Below are 18,148 nucleotides of genomic sequence, written 5' to 3'. Positions count from 1 at the left end.
GCTTGGAGATGTCTCATTTACAGGATTGCTATGGGTTGAGATCTACTCAAAAGCAACTAACAACAAAAACTATATACCACATATTGGTAACCTTAAACCTCCAACCGTCAGTAAGCAGCCCTTGCATGCTTGCTGCAGATCCAGTGGCCAATTGTATGGGAGGCACACAGCGAGAGTTTTCCCTGAATGACAAGGAAGAAAGGGCTTCGGTACATATCTGGGATGGACACCATTGAAGGCAGGGGAAAGCTATTGGGCAATTATGCATATATCTAATCTTAACAAAACATAACCCACTAATCCACAGAATCATTGGTGGGCTGGAAGCCATTTTTAGACTGAATATGATTACATCTTAGGGCTGAATTCAGATGAGACTTTACATGGTTTGCTGGGTAAGATAACATTTTCTTATCAGGACCTTTTTGCCATTTGCCTTCAGATGTACATTACATCTCCAATCACCTGGGTATCTGAGAAAATCCTTTCAACTTTGCATTTCTATGATTTCCAGGCATACTTAAGTTGCTGCTCTGTTTCATTTCATCCTACCACTTTGCTCTGCAGGCAAGCTGTGAGAAAAGGATGGCCCTCTTCCTTCCTTCTGGTTTACTAAGGGAGGCATTGGCATGGTAGCTCTGTTCTCCCTCAGGCTAGAATAACAGAATAGTTTAACTACCACTGGATCACTTGAGGAACATTCCTCCATCCGGCTGCCAAAGAACTGCTCAGCAAACAGCTTGGCTGCTGGGGCTGTGTTCTGGCAAGAGTGTCTGGGATTAATTTCCACATTGGAAGACATTCATCAGTCTCATTTCTTTAAAAAGAAATCCCTAGTGAAGAATTGGCTACAAATATCCTCTTGGTTATCCCCACCCCCGTCAAAAATATATATAAAAAATGGAGTGTTGCATTCCTAAGAGAAATTAATTTTGTGTATTGTCGGAATGTTGTCAGTTGGTTATCTCCCAGAAAAGTATGCTGATGTGATCTATAAGAGTATTGTGTTCAAGTATAATATTGGAACCCAGGTAACTACTTTTTCTAGCCTCTACATAAGAAGCTTTAATATTTAAATGAGTCTGTAGACCATATTTTTCATGTAACTGCAACACATAATTTAGCCATGGCAGTGAAGAACATATTAAGGAATTATTTATTCACACAGTACATGCTGAAATGGTGGAATTCATTACTATTGTATTGACTACAGCAAGTCATCCAGTGGACTTTACCCCAAGCAGTACACTTCTGTCACCATTACACTTTTTTAAAAAGTGCCACTTCACTTTCCCTGTGTTGAGAAAGTAATTATAGTTATTTTGGTTATTTTTGTTTAAAATCTGAATACTACAAGCTGCTGGTCTCTGGTACAAATTACTGTACCTTATTATCTCAAAACTCTTAACAGAACATTAGACAGGAGCAAAAGGCATGACATTCACTAGCACTTGAACTGAGCAATATTTCTGTTCCACCATGTAATGGAGAGCCAGCACTGTAGTGGTTAAAGCAGGGGTAGGCAACCTGCGGCCCGCGGGCCGAATGCGGCCCGGCAAGGCCTTGGGACCGGCCCCCGGCCTGGTCCTGCCACCGATTGCCACTGGGGCCTTTGGAGGGCAATTGTCTATAGAAGCCTCAGAAACATGCATTTATATTAACATTTTTTAAAGAATCAGCAATTTTTTTCACGTGTCCTCCATTTTTTTTTAAAAAAAGTGTCTTCCATTTGAAAATTTTGTCCTACATTTGTCCTGGTTTATTTATATATTTAATTTTTTTTAAAAATTTAATTATTTATTTTTTGGCTTCGGCCCCCCAGTTGTCTGAGGGACAGCAACCCGGCCCCCGGCTCAAAAAGGTTGCCTACCCCTGGGTTAAAGTGTTGGACTAGGACACTGGGTTCAATTCTCAACGTTGTCATGAAACTCACTGAGTGACTTTGGGGAAGTCACACTCTCTGCCGCAGGGAAAGGCAATGGCAAACCTCCTCTGAACAAATGATTGCCAAGAAAATCCCATGATAGGTTTCCCTGAGGGTCACCATAATTCAGAAATAACTTGAAGGCACACAACACCCACACCCACACCCATATTTCTGTACAGATTAATCTCCCTAGAAGTAGTCCCAAATAGCAAGGTATCTTAGCGTATCAGGACACCTGTTTTTATCAACACAGCGAATATTAACAAACACTGTCCCCATCCCTAGCAACACAGAGCTTTAATAAATGTAAACTGTTTTAAATTGGGGAGCGCTAAACTGCACTTTTATGACATAGCATGGCAATGGCAAAAAAAGAAAAGAAAAGAAAAGGAGGAAACCATCCAATCCAGAGAAAAGTTGCAGGGTATTATTGTGGCCAGCTGTAATTCTGTTCATTTTTGCAACATCACTTTACATTTGAGCATCTGTCAGCTACATTCCTGAAAATAATACTTTCCCAGCAAACAAGATATAGATGCATTTTGTTAATCACATAGCAAGGTATAGCAACACTCCTTTTGCAGTGTAAGTGTAATTTGTACAGTGGGCCTTTGGTATCTTCTGGGGTTTGGTTCCAGGATGCTGTGGATACCAGAATACCTTGGATATTCAGGTCCCATTTTGTACACTGATGTTGGAAAATGTTGGCCTTTATATAAAATGACAAAATCAAGATTTGATTTTTTGGATTTTATTTTTAGCAGAGTGACTATTTTCAAGCTGTGGACAGTTGAATCCACGGATACACAATCCGTGGATAATGAGGTCCAACCGTAGTTACATTTATAGTTATGGGAGTGTGGGTTCATTAAAAATAGTTTGTTGTCCAACTCCAGAGTCATAGTCCAACACTCAAACCACTAGGTATAGGAAGCCATTTCTGTGTAACAAGAAATAGTTGTTTCCTACTCAAAAATATTGTTTATGCATGTAAGAAAAGTATATTTCTCTGTGGACTAATTGTCACAAAAGAAGTGGCTATTATCATTGAATATTATTTCATTGAACTGGAAATAAAACTATTTAGTCAATATTGGGTAAATACTGTCAATGAATGGGCAAGAATATTCAAAGCATTAACTTTTATAGAACAATAAAAAGGATTAATGATCAAACGAGATACTTAACAAGTTAGGCAAATCTTGCAGAACCAACATATTGGCTGAGTTCCTGCATCATCAGGTATAACTATGGCAATGAAGAGGATTTTTTTTGTCCTAGGTATGTATCATGATGCCATCCAATGTCCCAATTGAAAGGTTTCTGAAGTATTGCAGAATGGGCACTGGGAAATGGTTTCTGCAGCACTAGTCTGGTCATGGGGCATGTTGAGAACAAGGAGCTGAAGAGATCTCTTGAGGTCCTGCCACCACTCCTTCTCTCAATGTGCCCTCTGACCAGAAGCATACTACAGACATCACTTCCCATTTTCCCAGTCTGCAGCACTTTGGAAATCCTCCGCTTAGGACATTTGCAAGTTGAAAGGATAGTTTTTAGCAGTCATGTGCAGTTGTTAATTGTAAATGTGAATCCTCAAAGTTATGAGATTGGCTTACAATCTTGTGAATCAATGGAACAGGGTGCCACAGTATTTGCCTAAAATGTATTGGGTATTCGTGTTATTACATTTTATATCATCCTTCTCCAAAGGAACTTGGGACAGTTTTTGTCTTTCCTCCTGCCAATGTATCTTCCAATTTACAACCTTAGGTCTGGTGAGGTAAGTTAGACAGAGGCTGAATATCTAATATCTAGACTAGAGTTCAATTCCCTGCATTGACCATAAAACCCACTGGGTGACCTTTGGCAAATCACATGCTTTCAGCCTCAGGGGAAGGCAATGGCAAACCTCCTCTAAACAAATCTTGCCAATAAAACCTATGATAGGGCCTCCATAAGTCCAAAATGACTGAAAAGCTCACAACAACAACAATGAATGTGTTTTACGGGAGCACAAAGATTTGAACCTGGATCTCTTTGGACCTAATTCAACAGTCCACCCATTAGGCAGTGGCCATTGCCTCTGATAGTTATTTGCATTGCTGTTTAGGGAGATCCTGCATCTATAGCAGGCAGCCGGTTAGATTAGCTTTGTTCAACTGATAAGGTTTTTTTTTTTTTTTTTGCTAAGTTTGTTATGCTATGAGGTTAAGGGGCAAGATGCCCTCCCTCCTGCTCTTGCAAATAACACCATCATGTCATTTTAAAAATGATAAGCTGCCATTTATGCAGTAACATTCTTGGAATATTTGAGTTTTTGACCATGGTCAAGCAACAGGGGAATTGGTGTGAAAGAGGTCAGGTTGGGAAGATGTGACATTAAAATAGAGTTGGAGCCTGCTAGAGAAATTTCAGTGCATTTTCTCATTTGAACTTAACTTATTCTCTTCCCATACCAGTGTCCTAAAAATGATCTAGGTAGAGATTGCAAGGTCCATATCCAAAGCTTGAAAATAACTAAATATATATATATAATGAGATACTTGTAATTATTTCCTTTTCACTACATAATAGTTTAACAAAGATAGCATCACTCCTTTTTGTAGTGTAGCTGTAATGTTCAAAAGTGTTACAGTTAAAAAGCATACAAACCTACTAAATGGTGGTGGAGAACTATCACACAGTTTGAATGGTCTGGGTGCTAAGACAGCAATGAGGTGATGGAAGGAGATTGTGTTTTGTAGTATGTTTTGTAGTACAGGCTAGTGGCCTGTGGCATTCATATGTATAAACTAATGAAAACTAACTTTAGATGCTTTGAGAAATGGGGAAAGCGAAGCATTGCTTTAAAGATTTGAAATGATGATGGTAATGATTTAATGATTTGGGGAAACTATAACGGTATAAAATTGCATTTTTAAAAATAACTTTAAAAATTCTGCAGATCACTTTATATGAGAATTGGGACAAGATCATGGGCAGGCATGCTGTAGTCAGTACTGGATCTCTAACTCAGACTACCTGAAGTATGGGACTGGAGCTCTATCAGTGAATCATCTTGACCTGCTGGCATTTGAGCTACATAGCAAAGCAGATCAGTAGGCGTTGGCACAATTTCAAAATGAAAAGTTTCTAATTTGCCTAATTATTCCAAGTTCAGACTACACCAGAGACCAGCGTTTGATGAGAATCTATATGGGACATATGGAATAATTGTAGAGAAACTCTCAAAAACATCCTAATTAGCTCCTAATGGATTTTCTCCTTGTCCTATACTTGTACTACCCCTAGGGCTTCTTGATACATGACATTTTTCTTACACTGATACTATTTCCATGCCAGTGTGACCCTGCACTCTCTTGGTTTCTTATCTACATTGTAAAAGCTCAAACTGTTATTCTGGATGCTGTTAAAAAGTTGGGGAATGACTATTTGTATAACTTGCACAGACTTCATTGTCCCTATTACGCTCTCCAGTACAACAGAATTGATACAGCTATGCAGTATTGCAACTACAGAACAAAAAATAGATCTGCATCTGATTTTATATGTGTTTCTTTGCAAGTAAATTCCATTGAATTCAAGGGGAATTGTGCTCAAATAATAATAATTATTAATAATATTAATATAAGTGATCTGGGCACAGTATGATATGGCTGCTGAAAAACTAAATGCAATCTTAGGCCATATTTGCAGAAGCCCTATACATAGAAATGTGGCCTAAGGAAAATATATCTGAGGAATGTCATTACATAAGACAGTAAGAGTATCAATTGTAACAAGATATTTATCAACCAGAAATAAGGTATGGTATTGTTCATAGTGTTAATAAAGAGATACAGGAGTTGCATCATAGATGGTAAAAAGATACATGAAAGATGTGGTTTCTGAAAAAGCCAGCCATGTGATATTTGGTTTTGCCCCTTTCTTTGCTTTGACCGAGTCACAACACAGACAAGGCAAAATATCAGGCAGATGTTCCATTTTGTTGTCCTGGAAAACAGTGAATCATAGTCCTGGCTATTATGGGCAAAACAGCTAATCCAATTCCAGTTCATTAATGCAAAAAGGAACTATTTATCAATGTAACTTGTTACAAGGCACACATTACTTCCAAGCTCTGGTTAAACAGTGACAAGATATAAGTTTTCACAGGTCCAAAGGGTTGTCAGTGTGAAAGTAGAATAAATTTGTTCTGTCTTGGTCCAGAGAAAAGAGACTTAGACCTCATTGGTAGAAACTGCAGGAAACAGATTTTAGGTGAGCATGAGGGAAAACATCTTAATGGTGAAGACTGCAAGAGGTTATAGGTTCTCCCATACTTCTAGTTGCATCCTGCATTGGGGATCCTATTTTGAGCAAGGGGTTTGTCTATATGATCTCTAAGAATATTTCCAGCAAATTGATTCAATGGTGTTTACAATCCTGTCCGTGGTTGCCAAGGAGTAAGCACCACCGAACACAATGGGACTTACTTTTAAGCAAGCATGTCTACATTTGTGCTGTAAAAATGCAGAAACTAATACAGGTGGATAACCCAAATGCTCATGATGTATTCAAGGCTGAGACAGCCAATACAGGATGGAACTTGACTCCAGGGTCACAGCTGTGGGATTCCGGTTCCAAGAGCATAATAAGCAGCGCCTGCACCCTTCTAGTCAGCCCCTAGGCTAACAGTTGTGCCTTTGTCTTCATTGCATATGTATCTCTTGAGTAGGATATTGAATGTGATGAACCAAGATCGCTCTAGGCAAATTATATAACATATACTACTGGCAAGCTAACATTGCCTGTCCTTTCACTTTATGTGTGAGTAGGTTGGTAAATTGTTCACTGAGGGAAAATCAAATGTTTAAAGAAGTTGCTTTGTATACAGGCTGGCTGAAGAGCCTGGCAGTCCATTACTTCAAAACACGTTAAGTAGATCAGGAGTGGAATTCTTTTGGAAAGCTCCCCCTGAAGCTATGATGAGAAGAGTGTGCAGTTCTACTTCTCCCCTCCAAGCCTATAAATTCTGATTGCAGCCAAATACTTAGACATTAGCCCCATTTAAGTATTATGCTTAGGCATGGTACATAAACCCATGAGAGGAATTCTGCACTGCACATAGACACACACATCATACAACTGAGTTTAATGTCCTGCTCCGGGTAGGACCAGGAGTGGAAGGTATATGGAGGCAGTAACTGATGTTTGAGTAGTGCAATAAAATGGATTGGTCCTGTCATGGAGAAGGATGCCAGCTTAGCTTGGTTTCAGGCAGCAAAATGCATTGGGACAGCTTTGACTTAGAGCCGTATCACATGTCAAACAAGAGTCTCAATTTGAAGCACTTCTGTAGTGAGGGTGAAGCGGGGTCACATCAAATCCAAGGCAATTCACACGTGAAGAACTTAATTGTGGTGATTCCTGAACCAAAGCAGAGTGAGAGCACTTTGAATTACCAAACCAGCACATACCATGCAGATTCAGTGATTCGAATTGGCACCCTTGCTCATGCTCAGTGGGGGTCTGAACCCCATTAAGACCTTTTACTCTTCTGGGGTGAAGAAGGGGGCCACTTTCTGGTTCCACTTTCACGTGAATGCAACCCTCACGTGAATTGTTCCTGTCATTTCTCCCCTCAGCCTCCGATGGCCCCCTCCTTTGCTCCCATCTTGAGGCTATGGAATTATGGGAGTTGGAGTTTGTTGTGGGGTCCTTGGCTCGAGGCTATGGAATTCTGGGAGTTGGAGTTTGTTGTGGGGTCGTTGGCTCGAGGCTATGGAAATCTGGGATTTGGAGCCTCCGCCTCAGCCTCCAGTGGCCCCCTCCTTTGCTCCCATCTCTCCCTCCAGCCTTCTGTTTCATTCCCTACATATAAATCTACCCTTCCGAGCACTGGAAGCAAATGGGGCAAAATTGCAGCGCAGCATCATGGGAAATGTGGGACCTTGGAGGTTTGGGGGGTGTACCAGGATGGAAGCAAAGTTGCATTCCACACCAGACCAATTCGGAGTGAAATCAAAGTGAGCTTGGAAGCAACTTCTGTGAATTTGCTTGTTACCGAATTCACCAAAATGAGCAGTCACTTTGGATTCACTGTGGAAGCGCCATGGAACAACCCCCATAGAAAGCATCACGTATGATAATACATCACGTTATCATGTGAATTTGCATCGTTGGACCTGCAGTCACGTTGGATCAGAGCTGCAGAAACCCCCGTGTGTTAAATCCCTTACATCTTACACTTGTTTATTTGTTATGAATGTCTCAGCATAGAAATATCAGAAGTGACTCTTCACCTGGCTTGAGGCACAGGCCATTGTTAAAGCCCCCCTCACTGTTGTCAACCATTCTACTAGGTCCATTAGGGACACTGAGATAGCCAAGGACACATATCCAGGGTCAGGAAATCCACTAGTTCTCCCACCTTGAGAGGTTCCTACTCTTCTGGAGAGCTGAAACACTTTGCAAGCAGAGAGACCTCAAAAATCAAGATTCTCCTAGTCCAAAATATGGATTTCCAGACTACCTTGCTCACCGTAGTGGGCTCTGAGGACCTTGTATTAATTGGCTGTTTCTGTTTTTTGCTTTTTGTGTCCAGTACAGTGCTATACAGAAGCCTTCAGTCTTCTGGCAATGGCTGTGCATGCAGTGATGTAAGGAGATCTCTACAAAGGGAGGCATTGCTACCATATTGTCTTTCCCAAGGTCATCCAATAGGTTTCCATGACCAAGAGAGGATTTGAACCCTGGTCTCCCAGAATCCCAGTTCAGTACTCACCTATGCCCACTGGCTCTGCAGAGGGAGAATACTGCAGATGAATACTGCCTAAAGGAAAGAGGCTGCCCATTGTGATTTGGTGCTGATGTTGCCTTCCTGTAGTAGAGAGATTGACCTTTGTTACTTCATCTTGATGGTGCTGCCTGCCTAAAGATGGAGCATTGTGACCTCATGTTACCTGAGAGAGAATGAGGCTGACAAGGACATTGTGGCTTTCCTAGAGAAAAGAGATTGGCTATGTACCAAGAAAAGAGACTGATTAGCACTGCACTAGGACTCTGGAGACCAAGGATCAAATCCTGGGTTGGCCATGTAGACCCACTGGGTGACCTTGGGCACATTACACTCTCTCAGCCTCAGAAGATGGCAATGGCAAACCCCCTCTGAAGAAACATGCCAAGAAAACCCCATAATAAGGTCACCTTAGGGTTGCCATAAGTCAGAAATGGCTTGAAAGCACACAACAACAACAACAACAACAACAAGAAATGTACCTGTATGTCAATGCAGCCTGGCTGAAGGAGAGAAATTTGGCGTGCATGAACTTTTATTTAAACAGATTGTTCAAGGAGGAGGGGGCATTATCTAGAGAAAATAATTCTTTGTTCCTTTGAAAGGAGGTATAGAGGCCCTCATTTTAATTTTATAAAAACAATATTTGTTTCATTCAGTAGGGGCATTGATTGTATGAAAAAAATGAAAGGAAAATAGTCAAATACTGTATATTGCATCTTTCTTATACTAGGAGCCTCAATGATGTGACTTATTAATTTTTCAACCATTGAAATTATATCTAGTTTTGTTTGGGGGAGGAGAAAGAATGTTTGATTACTTCAGATTTCCTACCGTGACAGTGCCCTTGAATATATTTTAGCTAAATCAGAAATTTCTTTCTGCTGTACATTTGCTTACTAATGAAAATCATAAATACCAGGTGATTCAGAGTTTAGCCATTTTTAATTTCTGCCCAGTTTTTTTTAAATGATTTGTTCTGTTCATCATTGTCACTATTATTATGAAAAAGCATTATTAAAGATACAAGTTATACCTTTAATAACTAATAGTGTTGTTAAAGGATTTGAATTTCTCTGTTTTAATGAACTGTTAACTGCATTATTTCTCCAGTGTAGCTCCACTCTAAGTGTTGCAAAATGTATGTGTATGTGAGCTTTAACTTTTGCACTTTAGTTTAGGTCATGCCATGTAATGTCTAGGTGACACTTACAATATATGTCATACTTTTCTGTCATTTGTGTACTGAAAAATAGAACATTATGATATTTTGAGCATAGTTCATACATACTGTTTTCCTGTAGCGTGACTACAAGGAATGCTTGTTTCACAGGTATTTCCAGGCTATTTATTGTGTTTCTTACATTTTGTATACAGATTCACCCTGTGACAATATGTATTGGCCTCAGAAGTAAAGCCAGCAGTAGCAGATGGTATTTGAAGGGAAATCAGGAAGGATGGAATAGGAGTCACTCACATTGTGTAGGTTAGACAAGAAGAGGATAGGCACTGTAGAAAACAGTACTAAAGAAAACACACTATTTACATTAAGATGGGAGTCACTTCTTCATCAGACAAACAATGTCACATGAAATACAACCCCAGGGCTTGAGGTGGTAACAACATTTTCACAAATAAATTTAACAGGTGCCATAATGTACACATAAGAATACCTTTTAAGTGCAAATTGTCTAATCTAAAGAGGGTTGAGTGTTGAGAAGCTGTGCCGACGAAATGATTTTTAGAGGGTTTTTTTTTAAGGTTGCAAGATCCTCCAACACAGGGTTGGGGGTGAGGTTGATGCTAATTTAAAAATTGGAAATCTAGAGGTGAGATAAGAAGCAAAAAGAATCTTGAGCAGATGGTAAATCTAGTGAGTTTTATCATATCTACCTGAGCAACAAATTCTTCAGATTGAGCCATGTCAGAATGTGGGCTGAAGCAGAGGGACAGGAAAAAGCAGCAGGATCCTGAGTTTACTGAAAGTGCTGTGTAAGGCTCCCAAGGTAGGCCAAACATCCACAGGCTGTCCTCATCATGCAGCATCAAGCCTTGCTGTACAGGTTTTTTTTTTTTTGCCACCTCCTTCGTATGCATGTGCGCTATCACACAACCACACTGCCTGCAACCAACAATTACAACCCTTATTTTCCCCCAGATGCACACAGTCACACATGAAATGCACCATCTGTACAGTGTGTCGGTGCATCTGAGTGTCCAATGATACTTTGGCAAAGCGCCCCCGCCATACATTTCCCCTTCACCCCGTGCCCCCCTGTTGGACTGTCTGGTTTTTGTATATTGTAATGACATCCATTGCATTATTGGTGATTATATTTTTCCTTTGCTGCAGTCCTGTACTGGAGTCAGTTTTTTTAATATGCCGGTTTGATGATGCACATTCTCTGTCCAGTGTCAGAATATCCCAGCTTCTTTTTGCTCTGATTTTTAGCCCTGGAGCGTGGCTTCATTTCACTTTGCCTCACGCATTGTCTAAACAGCCAGGCTTCAAAGTGGTTAGAAGCTGCTTTTTTGGCCAGTGTGGACTATATTTATTTATTTATTTATTTAGGTATTTATATCCCGCCCTTCAGCCCTAATGGCTCTCAGGGCGGCTTACAATTATTAATTTTAATCAGACAGTTCCCTGCCCTCAGGCTTACAATCTAAAAGACACGAAACAAAAGGAGAAGGGAATGGTGGTGGGAAAGGGGATGAGGTCCAGTGGTTCTTCTCTCCCTCTGAGGCCTGGACCAAGGCAGATGGATTGGAGGGAGGGCTCTTCTTCTTCAGGCTAGCCCTGATGGAGTTGAACCTGCCTGGTGAACTTCCTCTTAGGCCAGCGGATGGCAGTTATGGAGGGCGGAGTCTCCTTCCTTCAGGCTAGTCCTGATGGAGCTGGACCTGCCTGGTGAACTCCCTCTCAGGCCGGCGGATGGCAGTTATGGAGGGCGGAGTCTATATATGAGACTATACACCTCAATAAGTTTATAGGGCCAGATGAATTTCTATTGCCCTTCTGACTCCACTGGCACCTAAAGAGCTGGGACCTACAAAACCATCTTTTGATCATCCATAGTGGTAGCACTGTGAAGGGGATAAATGGAATAGGAAGATTATGGAGATTATCACATTAGCTTCATTACCAGGATAGACCCGGGATGTAATTTTCTTAAGGCAGATCTTATAACATTCCCCCATCACTTGGAAGTATGCATCCCATATGCAACCCAGGCTTCTCTGGGCTTGTTCCTCATCTTTTCAAGAACAGAAAAACCCTATTCTCGAAAAGCTGTGAGAGAAACCCCGGTTGCATATGGGCTGCATACTGCCCGGCGATGGGTGAATGCAATAAGATCTGCCTTAAGAAAGTGACATTCTGGGTCTATCTTGGCAATGAAGCTAATGCAATAATTTCCTATCTCTCTCCTCTGGCAGGCTACCATAGTGATAGGAGGCTTTGGTGCTTGGTTCCATCTCCCAGAGCACTTAGTTTAACACCCTGGCTTCTTCCCACTGTGGCCTGTCTTACTTCCTTTAAATCTTGAGGAATTTATAATCTTCAGGAAGGTTAGCATGTGAAATATGTTTCACAAATATTTTTACTCTGTTTAAGAATAAAAAAACTGGAAAAATTGGTGAGGAAGAAGGAATCTAAGAACAACTTTGAGATTGATTTTATTTTGCGCAAACTTTCATGGATCAGAAAAACTGGTTTAATAGTCACATAAACCTTTGCAAAAATAAATCATCGAGACTCAAAGGTGTTGGTAAAGTCTTGATGCTTACCTACTCCTTATTTTCCACCCATTTTATCATGTGTAATGTTGTATTTCAGCTTTGCATGAAGAGTGATACTCCAGTTTTGTATTCTAGAGCTAGCGGTTGTAGTTAAAATCCTCTTTGACCTGATATTTGCTTTATTTTTAATTATAATACGTCTGCTTCTCTGCAGGTTATCAATGCTGCTTTAGCTCTTGCAGCCAGACCCCAAAGCCAAGTGGTGAAAAGCAACATGGAAATGTATAAGACCACATGGGAGAAACACATACGTGTGCTCACTGAAGCTGTGGATGACATTACAAGCATTGATGACTTTCTTGCTGTATCAGGTGAGCTGCTTTCGCTTTCATCTTTTTCCTTTGAGATTCTCTCTCTCTTTCTCCTTGCCTTTTCCCTTTCTTAATGATTATTTGAGAGATGGCACAATCCCTCAGGAAGCTGTGTTATATCATCCAGCCTCCAGTATCTAGCCAGGTGTGAAATTAGTGTGAGGGACAGTGAATCCAAAGACAGAGGAATGCAATTGCTGCCAGCCCATGTAGGAGCTTGCAAAAGACGGAGGAGGCTTTTTGCTCCTTCCACCACATTCTCTGCTGTGGCAAAGCATGGAAAGCCTTGGAGCAGGTAACCCACCAGTGGGATGCTTTTCAGTGAGCATTAATCATGTTTGCAGGCAGGCTTGGAGCAGCTAAACTTGAACTTCTTCTGAGATTAAAAACACTAATTAGAGGACCCAACTCACACCTGGGTTTTAAGTAATTATAATTCTGTGCAGCTAAAAACCTGTTGTGAATGGACTGTTCAGCCATAAGGTTTTGCAAGAGATGTGCAGCAACTTTCACAAGCATCTGTGAAAACTCTGCGAATCATTTTCAGGACAGCAGTTATTTCCCATTGAGACAAAGCTATTTACATCTATGACAGAGACAAGAAATCAAAAAGATACGCTAGCCACTGTGGAAATTAATGGATGGTTGACCAATGTCTTCCATGCCAATTACAAATTAAGCACAACAGCCCCAAGCTTTGGGCTGCTGCATTTGCCTACCCTGTGCATAAAATGTTTGATAGCAATGAATGAGGAGCTACACAAGGAAATACCCATGTAAGTAGATCCTGCTTGTGGGGGTTTGTCAGTCACAAAAAGGTATTGGATCAAACTCATGTTTAGAGTTTCATATCCTTGTGTTGGAAGGTTAGTTAATAGGACATCCATTTATAAACAGGTTGGTAGATTTTCTCCCAAATCTCACTGAATTCTATTCGGGGGGAGAGACTTGCCCAGGAGTGAGTGCTACATTTCCCAGTGTCCAGGTCAATATAATCAATGAGTAATGATTATGAGAATTGTATCTATTCTTTTACTTCTTGATCATACCTTAATCTTGAGATTTAACTCTTTGCCTTATCTTTTGACATATGTTTATATTTCTTGGTATGCAAAGAATACTAATCATAGGCCTCTAAAATCTCATCAATAATTTTCAGCATCAGTTGTGGTGTGGGAGTTGTTGTCTAGTAGATAGAATGATTGTTTTATTTTGTGTGTGTGTCTGGTATAGATTCAGGATATGATTTCCCCCCTCTTTACTCTGGGGTGTACACCTCAGCTTCTTTCTTTGATCATTTAGCTACACCTAAGTGATTGTATTTGTTACTATTAATCTATAATAGATCAAACCAGAAATCTCTCTGGATGCCAAGATGACTAGACTGAGGCTGTTGTACTTTGACCACATCATGAAAAGCAACGACTCATTGGAGAAAACAATAATGGTAGGAAAAGTGGAGGGAAGCTGAAAGAGAGGAAGGCCACATGGTTGATGGGTGAACTCTATAAAAGAGGTCATAGGTATGAATTTGGAAGAACTGAGTAAAGCAGTGGAGGACAGGGAATCTTGGAGATGTCTCATCTACAGGGTAACCATGGGTTGAGATCAACTTGAGGATGGATAACAACAACAACAACAACAACAACAACAACAATCTATAATATAGCTCTCATTGGTCAATCTGATTGCTTTTCTGCCTGAAAACTTAATTTTGATCACACTGCCTTTCTGTTAAAAGATAATGTGTTTGAAGTGTCTTCTGCATTACTCTCTCTCTATTTTTTGCAGTTTTGCAGAAGACTAAGCACAGCAGAGAGAAAATTTATTCCAGGTTTAATTTCCAGGGTCCCACTATGCACACGACCTTCTTTGTCCTGTGGAATTACTGTACACAAATGAATGAACCCATGCTAAAGACATGGGATTGCCAGTGGCAAGCTTTAGGCAGGCTTGATATGGCCTTTTGGAGGATCTTGTATTGCAGCCCACGTACTAAATAGAGTCCAATGTGTTGTTTACAGGATTTGATGAGAAAGCAATGCAGTGCCATCAAGGCACTGAGATAAATCCAAATTTAGCTGTAAATCCAATTTTTAGTCCCAGTTAGAATAAATCTATTGAACCAACAGGATTTATAGAAATGCTCACTTACCATTGCAGTTGATTCAATGAGTCTGCTGTTGTAGGACTGACCATTGGATTTAGGATTTAGTCATGCTTAGAGCAGAGCCATTAGGATTAACGCACCTCTCTCTCTGCCTTAGTTTTCCTATTGCAAAAAAATGACAACTATGCTGCCTTGCCTCACAGGTTTGTTGTGGCTGAAAGCCTTCTACAGGTCACCAAAGACTTTGCACAATATAGAGACTTTGTATAAAGGGCTAAATTCACTTAGTAGTATCTAGAGCAGGCCATTGAAATAAATAGTTGTTAACTACAACTATCTTAAGTCAGTGATTTCATTTTCATTCAGGTAGAACTAACAATGGATTTGACCCTATGGACATGATATGCTTCATGATCTCATTCATATTTATTCAAAAATAAATCTCACAGGTTATTCTTAAACACGTCTACAGTTCAACACTTTCTTAATTGGGGAGAAGCCCCCTTGAACTCAAGAGGAGGGGAAAAGGGGGGCACACAGAACATCTCAATATCTATCCCCCCCCCCCCAGTCTTTACCCAAATGTTCAACCCGGGGCCGCCTCATACTGCACAATTATAGTATTATTATTCCACTTCAACTATCCTGGATCAAGTGAATTTCATTCAAACACTCTAAAGGGACCTGCAGATGTGATCTCAAGTGGCTGGGCCTGTGATCTTATAATTGTTGGAGAACAGATGAAGTCCCTGAAAACAGGAGGGAGACAAATGTTTCAGTCTTTAACTGGATAAGAAACAGATCCAGGACAGCTACTAGATTGTCCGCCTGAAGTTAAAACCAGGAAAGGTTTTGAAAGAGATCCTTACACAGTTTTTCTAAGGGAAAAAAGCTATGGTTGTTAAAGCCAACATGGGTCTCTCATATACTAGCTTTGCTAGATTAATCTTATTTCTCCCTTCTGCCCCAATACAGTTACAAGGTTTCTAGATCATGACAATGCTGTGAATGTAGCATATCTTGCTTTCACTAAGGCTTTCATGATATTGTTGCAGACAAATTGGTTCTATGTAGGCTTGTCAGTGCTGCAGTCTAGTGGATTTGTAGGTAGTGGATAGACTGAATCTGAAGAGTGTCCACCTCCACATCCTGGAAAGATAAGCAGGATATTAGGCTTTGTTCCAGGCCATGTGTTGCTCAATACTTTTGTAAATGACTTGGGGTACATCTATACTGTCAAAATAATGCAGTTTGACCCCACTTAAACTGCCATGGCCATCCTACAGAAACCTGGGATTTGTAGTTTTGTGAGGCACCAGCACGCTTTGGCAGAGAAAGCTAAAGACTTTGTAAAGCTATCTGTCCCATGATTTCATGAGATGGAGCTACAACATTAAAGTGGTGTCAAACTACATTATTTCTACAATGTAGATATAACCTTGGATGAAATAACAAAAAGGATGACACCAACTGGAGGGATAGCTAATATCACTGAAGACAGAAGCAGGATTCAAGACAACCTCAACAGATTGGAGAAGTGGGACAAAGTAATGTTAACTTTAACAGCAATAAATGTAAGATGAATGGTACAGTGGGCTCTTCCCTTATGTGGGGGATCTGGAAGGGGAATTCCATGTATGCACCAGCCACATTCAAAAGAATGGGGCTAGTGCCATTATCCCTTCCAGGGTGCGCCAAGCCTTCTCCCAGCACAGGTTTCAGTGTATGCTGAAAGCCACGTATAACGTGGACACGCTATATATTGTAGCAACAAAGGCAATGCCATTCTACCAGCACTGCAATACAGTACATCCACATCTAAGGGAATAATAGTGCTCTGGTTTGTGTGAATGAAATATGTGAAGATATACATTAGAAATGATATGGTGATATGACAGCCATCATCAAGAGGCATTATCAAGAGGTGATATGACAGCCATCATCAAATATCTGAAGAGCTTTCATGTGGAAGATAGATTTGGGTTTTTTGTTTTATTTTGGTTACTCCAGAGTAGAAGCCAATCAAGTGGATTCAAAAGCAAAGAGATTTTGATTGAACATTAAGAAGAACTTTCTGATAGTAAGAGCTGTTTAACAGTGGAACAGACTCTCTTTCATTTTAATGGGTCCTCTGCTGGTATCTGGTGGGAACAGATGATGCTTGGACTCATTTCCAACTCAGGAATGCTATGATTCAGAGCAGACAGGTGTAGAATTAGGTGGCTGCTGCTGCTACTATTGTAACTCCCATTATTTTTCTACAAACCCTGGTACTGGTGGTGTGATTTATTCACTGTTGAAGGAAATGGTATCATAGAACCATAATGAATTTCTGTAAGTTTAATTTTGATATGTGTATGTTCCTCACGTTACACTTATCTGCAATTGGGTTTGTTTTACTCCTCCTTTTTTCAGTTTACACAGTTCTTGTGTCCTAGATTAGAATGTGAGAAATACATTAATGTTGTTGAGTCAGGGTTTTAGTGACACAAATATCTTGTGCTGTGAAATGAACACTTGTAGTAGTCCTATGCTGCACACTTGCAGATTTTTAAAAATATCAATGTTTCTGTTTCTCAGACCATTCTGTCCCCTCTGCCTCATGGCCTCCTTTATTTTGCAGTTAAATGTGCTGCAAAACATGCTAATAGTCAAGTCAAAATCTTTAACATCTATTGTGTCAGTGCTTATGACTCATAAGTACATGCTCAGAAAATCTAGTTTGATCTCGGATACAAAAAATTACATTAGTATGAGTGGAAACTAATATTAACTGTTAATCAGCTACCAGTTTTAATTCATATAGACAGTTAAAACTGGTAGCCATTCTCTCTCTCTCTCTCTCTCTCTCTCTCTCTCTCACACACACACACACACACACAAGCTCTCTCTCAAGCTCTCTCAGGGATGGGAAAAAAAGTCATTGGGGAAGAAAGAAATTTGTGAAATCTTGACAAAAAAGATTATCTGTGCACTTCCTGAAATGTTTTCTGAGAAAAATGTTCACCTCATCTCAGGTGTTTACTTGACTTACAGTGTGTAGTTCGCTCAGCACATTGGATAAATTCTGAATGCAAACAACCAAAAATGTGTGCAATTGGAAAAATATATATGCAGAAGGCTGCGTTTAGTCAATGTGAAACATTGTGCAAATCAAGTCAATTGTGTAAAAAAATGCACAAATTAGGGGAAATTAGTTAAAATTTGCACTTATTTCAATG

The 18,148-nt window shown here is 40.2% G+C and overlaps 1 protein-coding gene across 4 annotated transcripts in view; it reads left to right on the top strand.

Annotated features, from left to right (window-relative positions):
* CTNNA3 (catenin alpha 3) overlaps positions 1 to 18,148 on the top strand; it is a 1,027,502-nt gene that overhangs the window by 711,922 nt on the left and 297,432 nt on the right. For all 4 annotated transcript variants that reach the window (XM_042459353.1, XM_042459352.1, XM_042459355.1 and 1 more), the window contains one exon: positions 12,661 to 12,817. In XM_042459353.1, coding sequence (XP_042315287.1) covers positions 12,661 to 12,817 — 157 coding nt within the window. The remainder of the gene's footprint in view (positions 1 to 12,660; positions 12,818 to 18,148) is intronic.

The sequence above is a fragment of the Sceloporus undulatus genome, chromosome 3 (assembly GCF_019175285.1).
Source record: "Sceloporus undulatus isolate JIND9_A2432 ecotype Alabama chromosome 3, SceUnd_v1.1, whole genome shotgun sequence".
Taxonomy (NCBI): domain Eukaryota; kingdom Metazoa; phylum Chordata; class Lepidosauria; order Squamata; family Phrynosomatidae; genus Sceloporus; species Sceloporus undulatus.
Note: the sequence above shows the minus strand (reverse complement) of the source record. Positions and strands in the feature narration are given on the sequence as shown.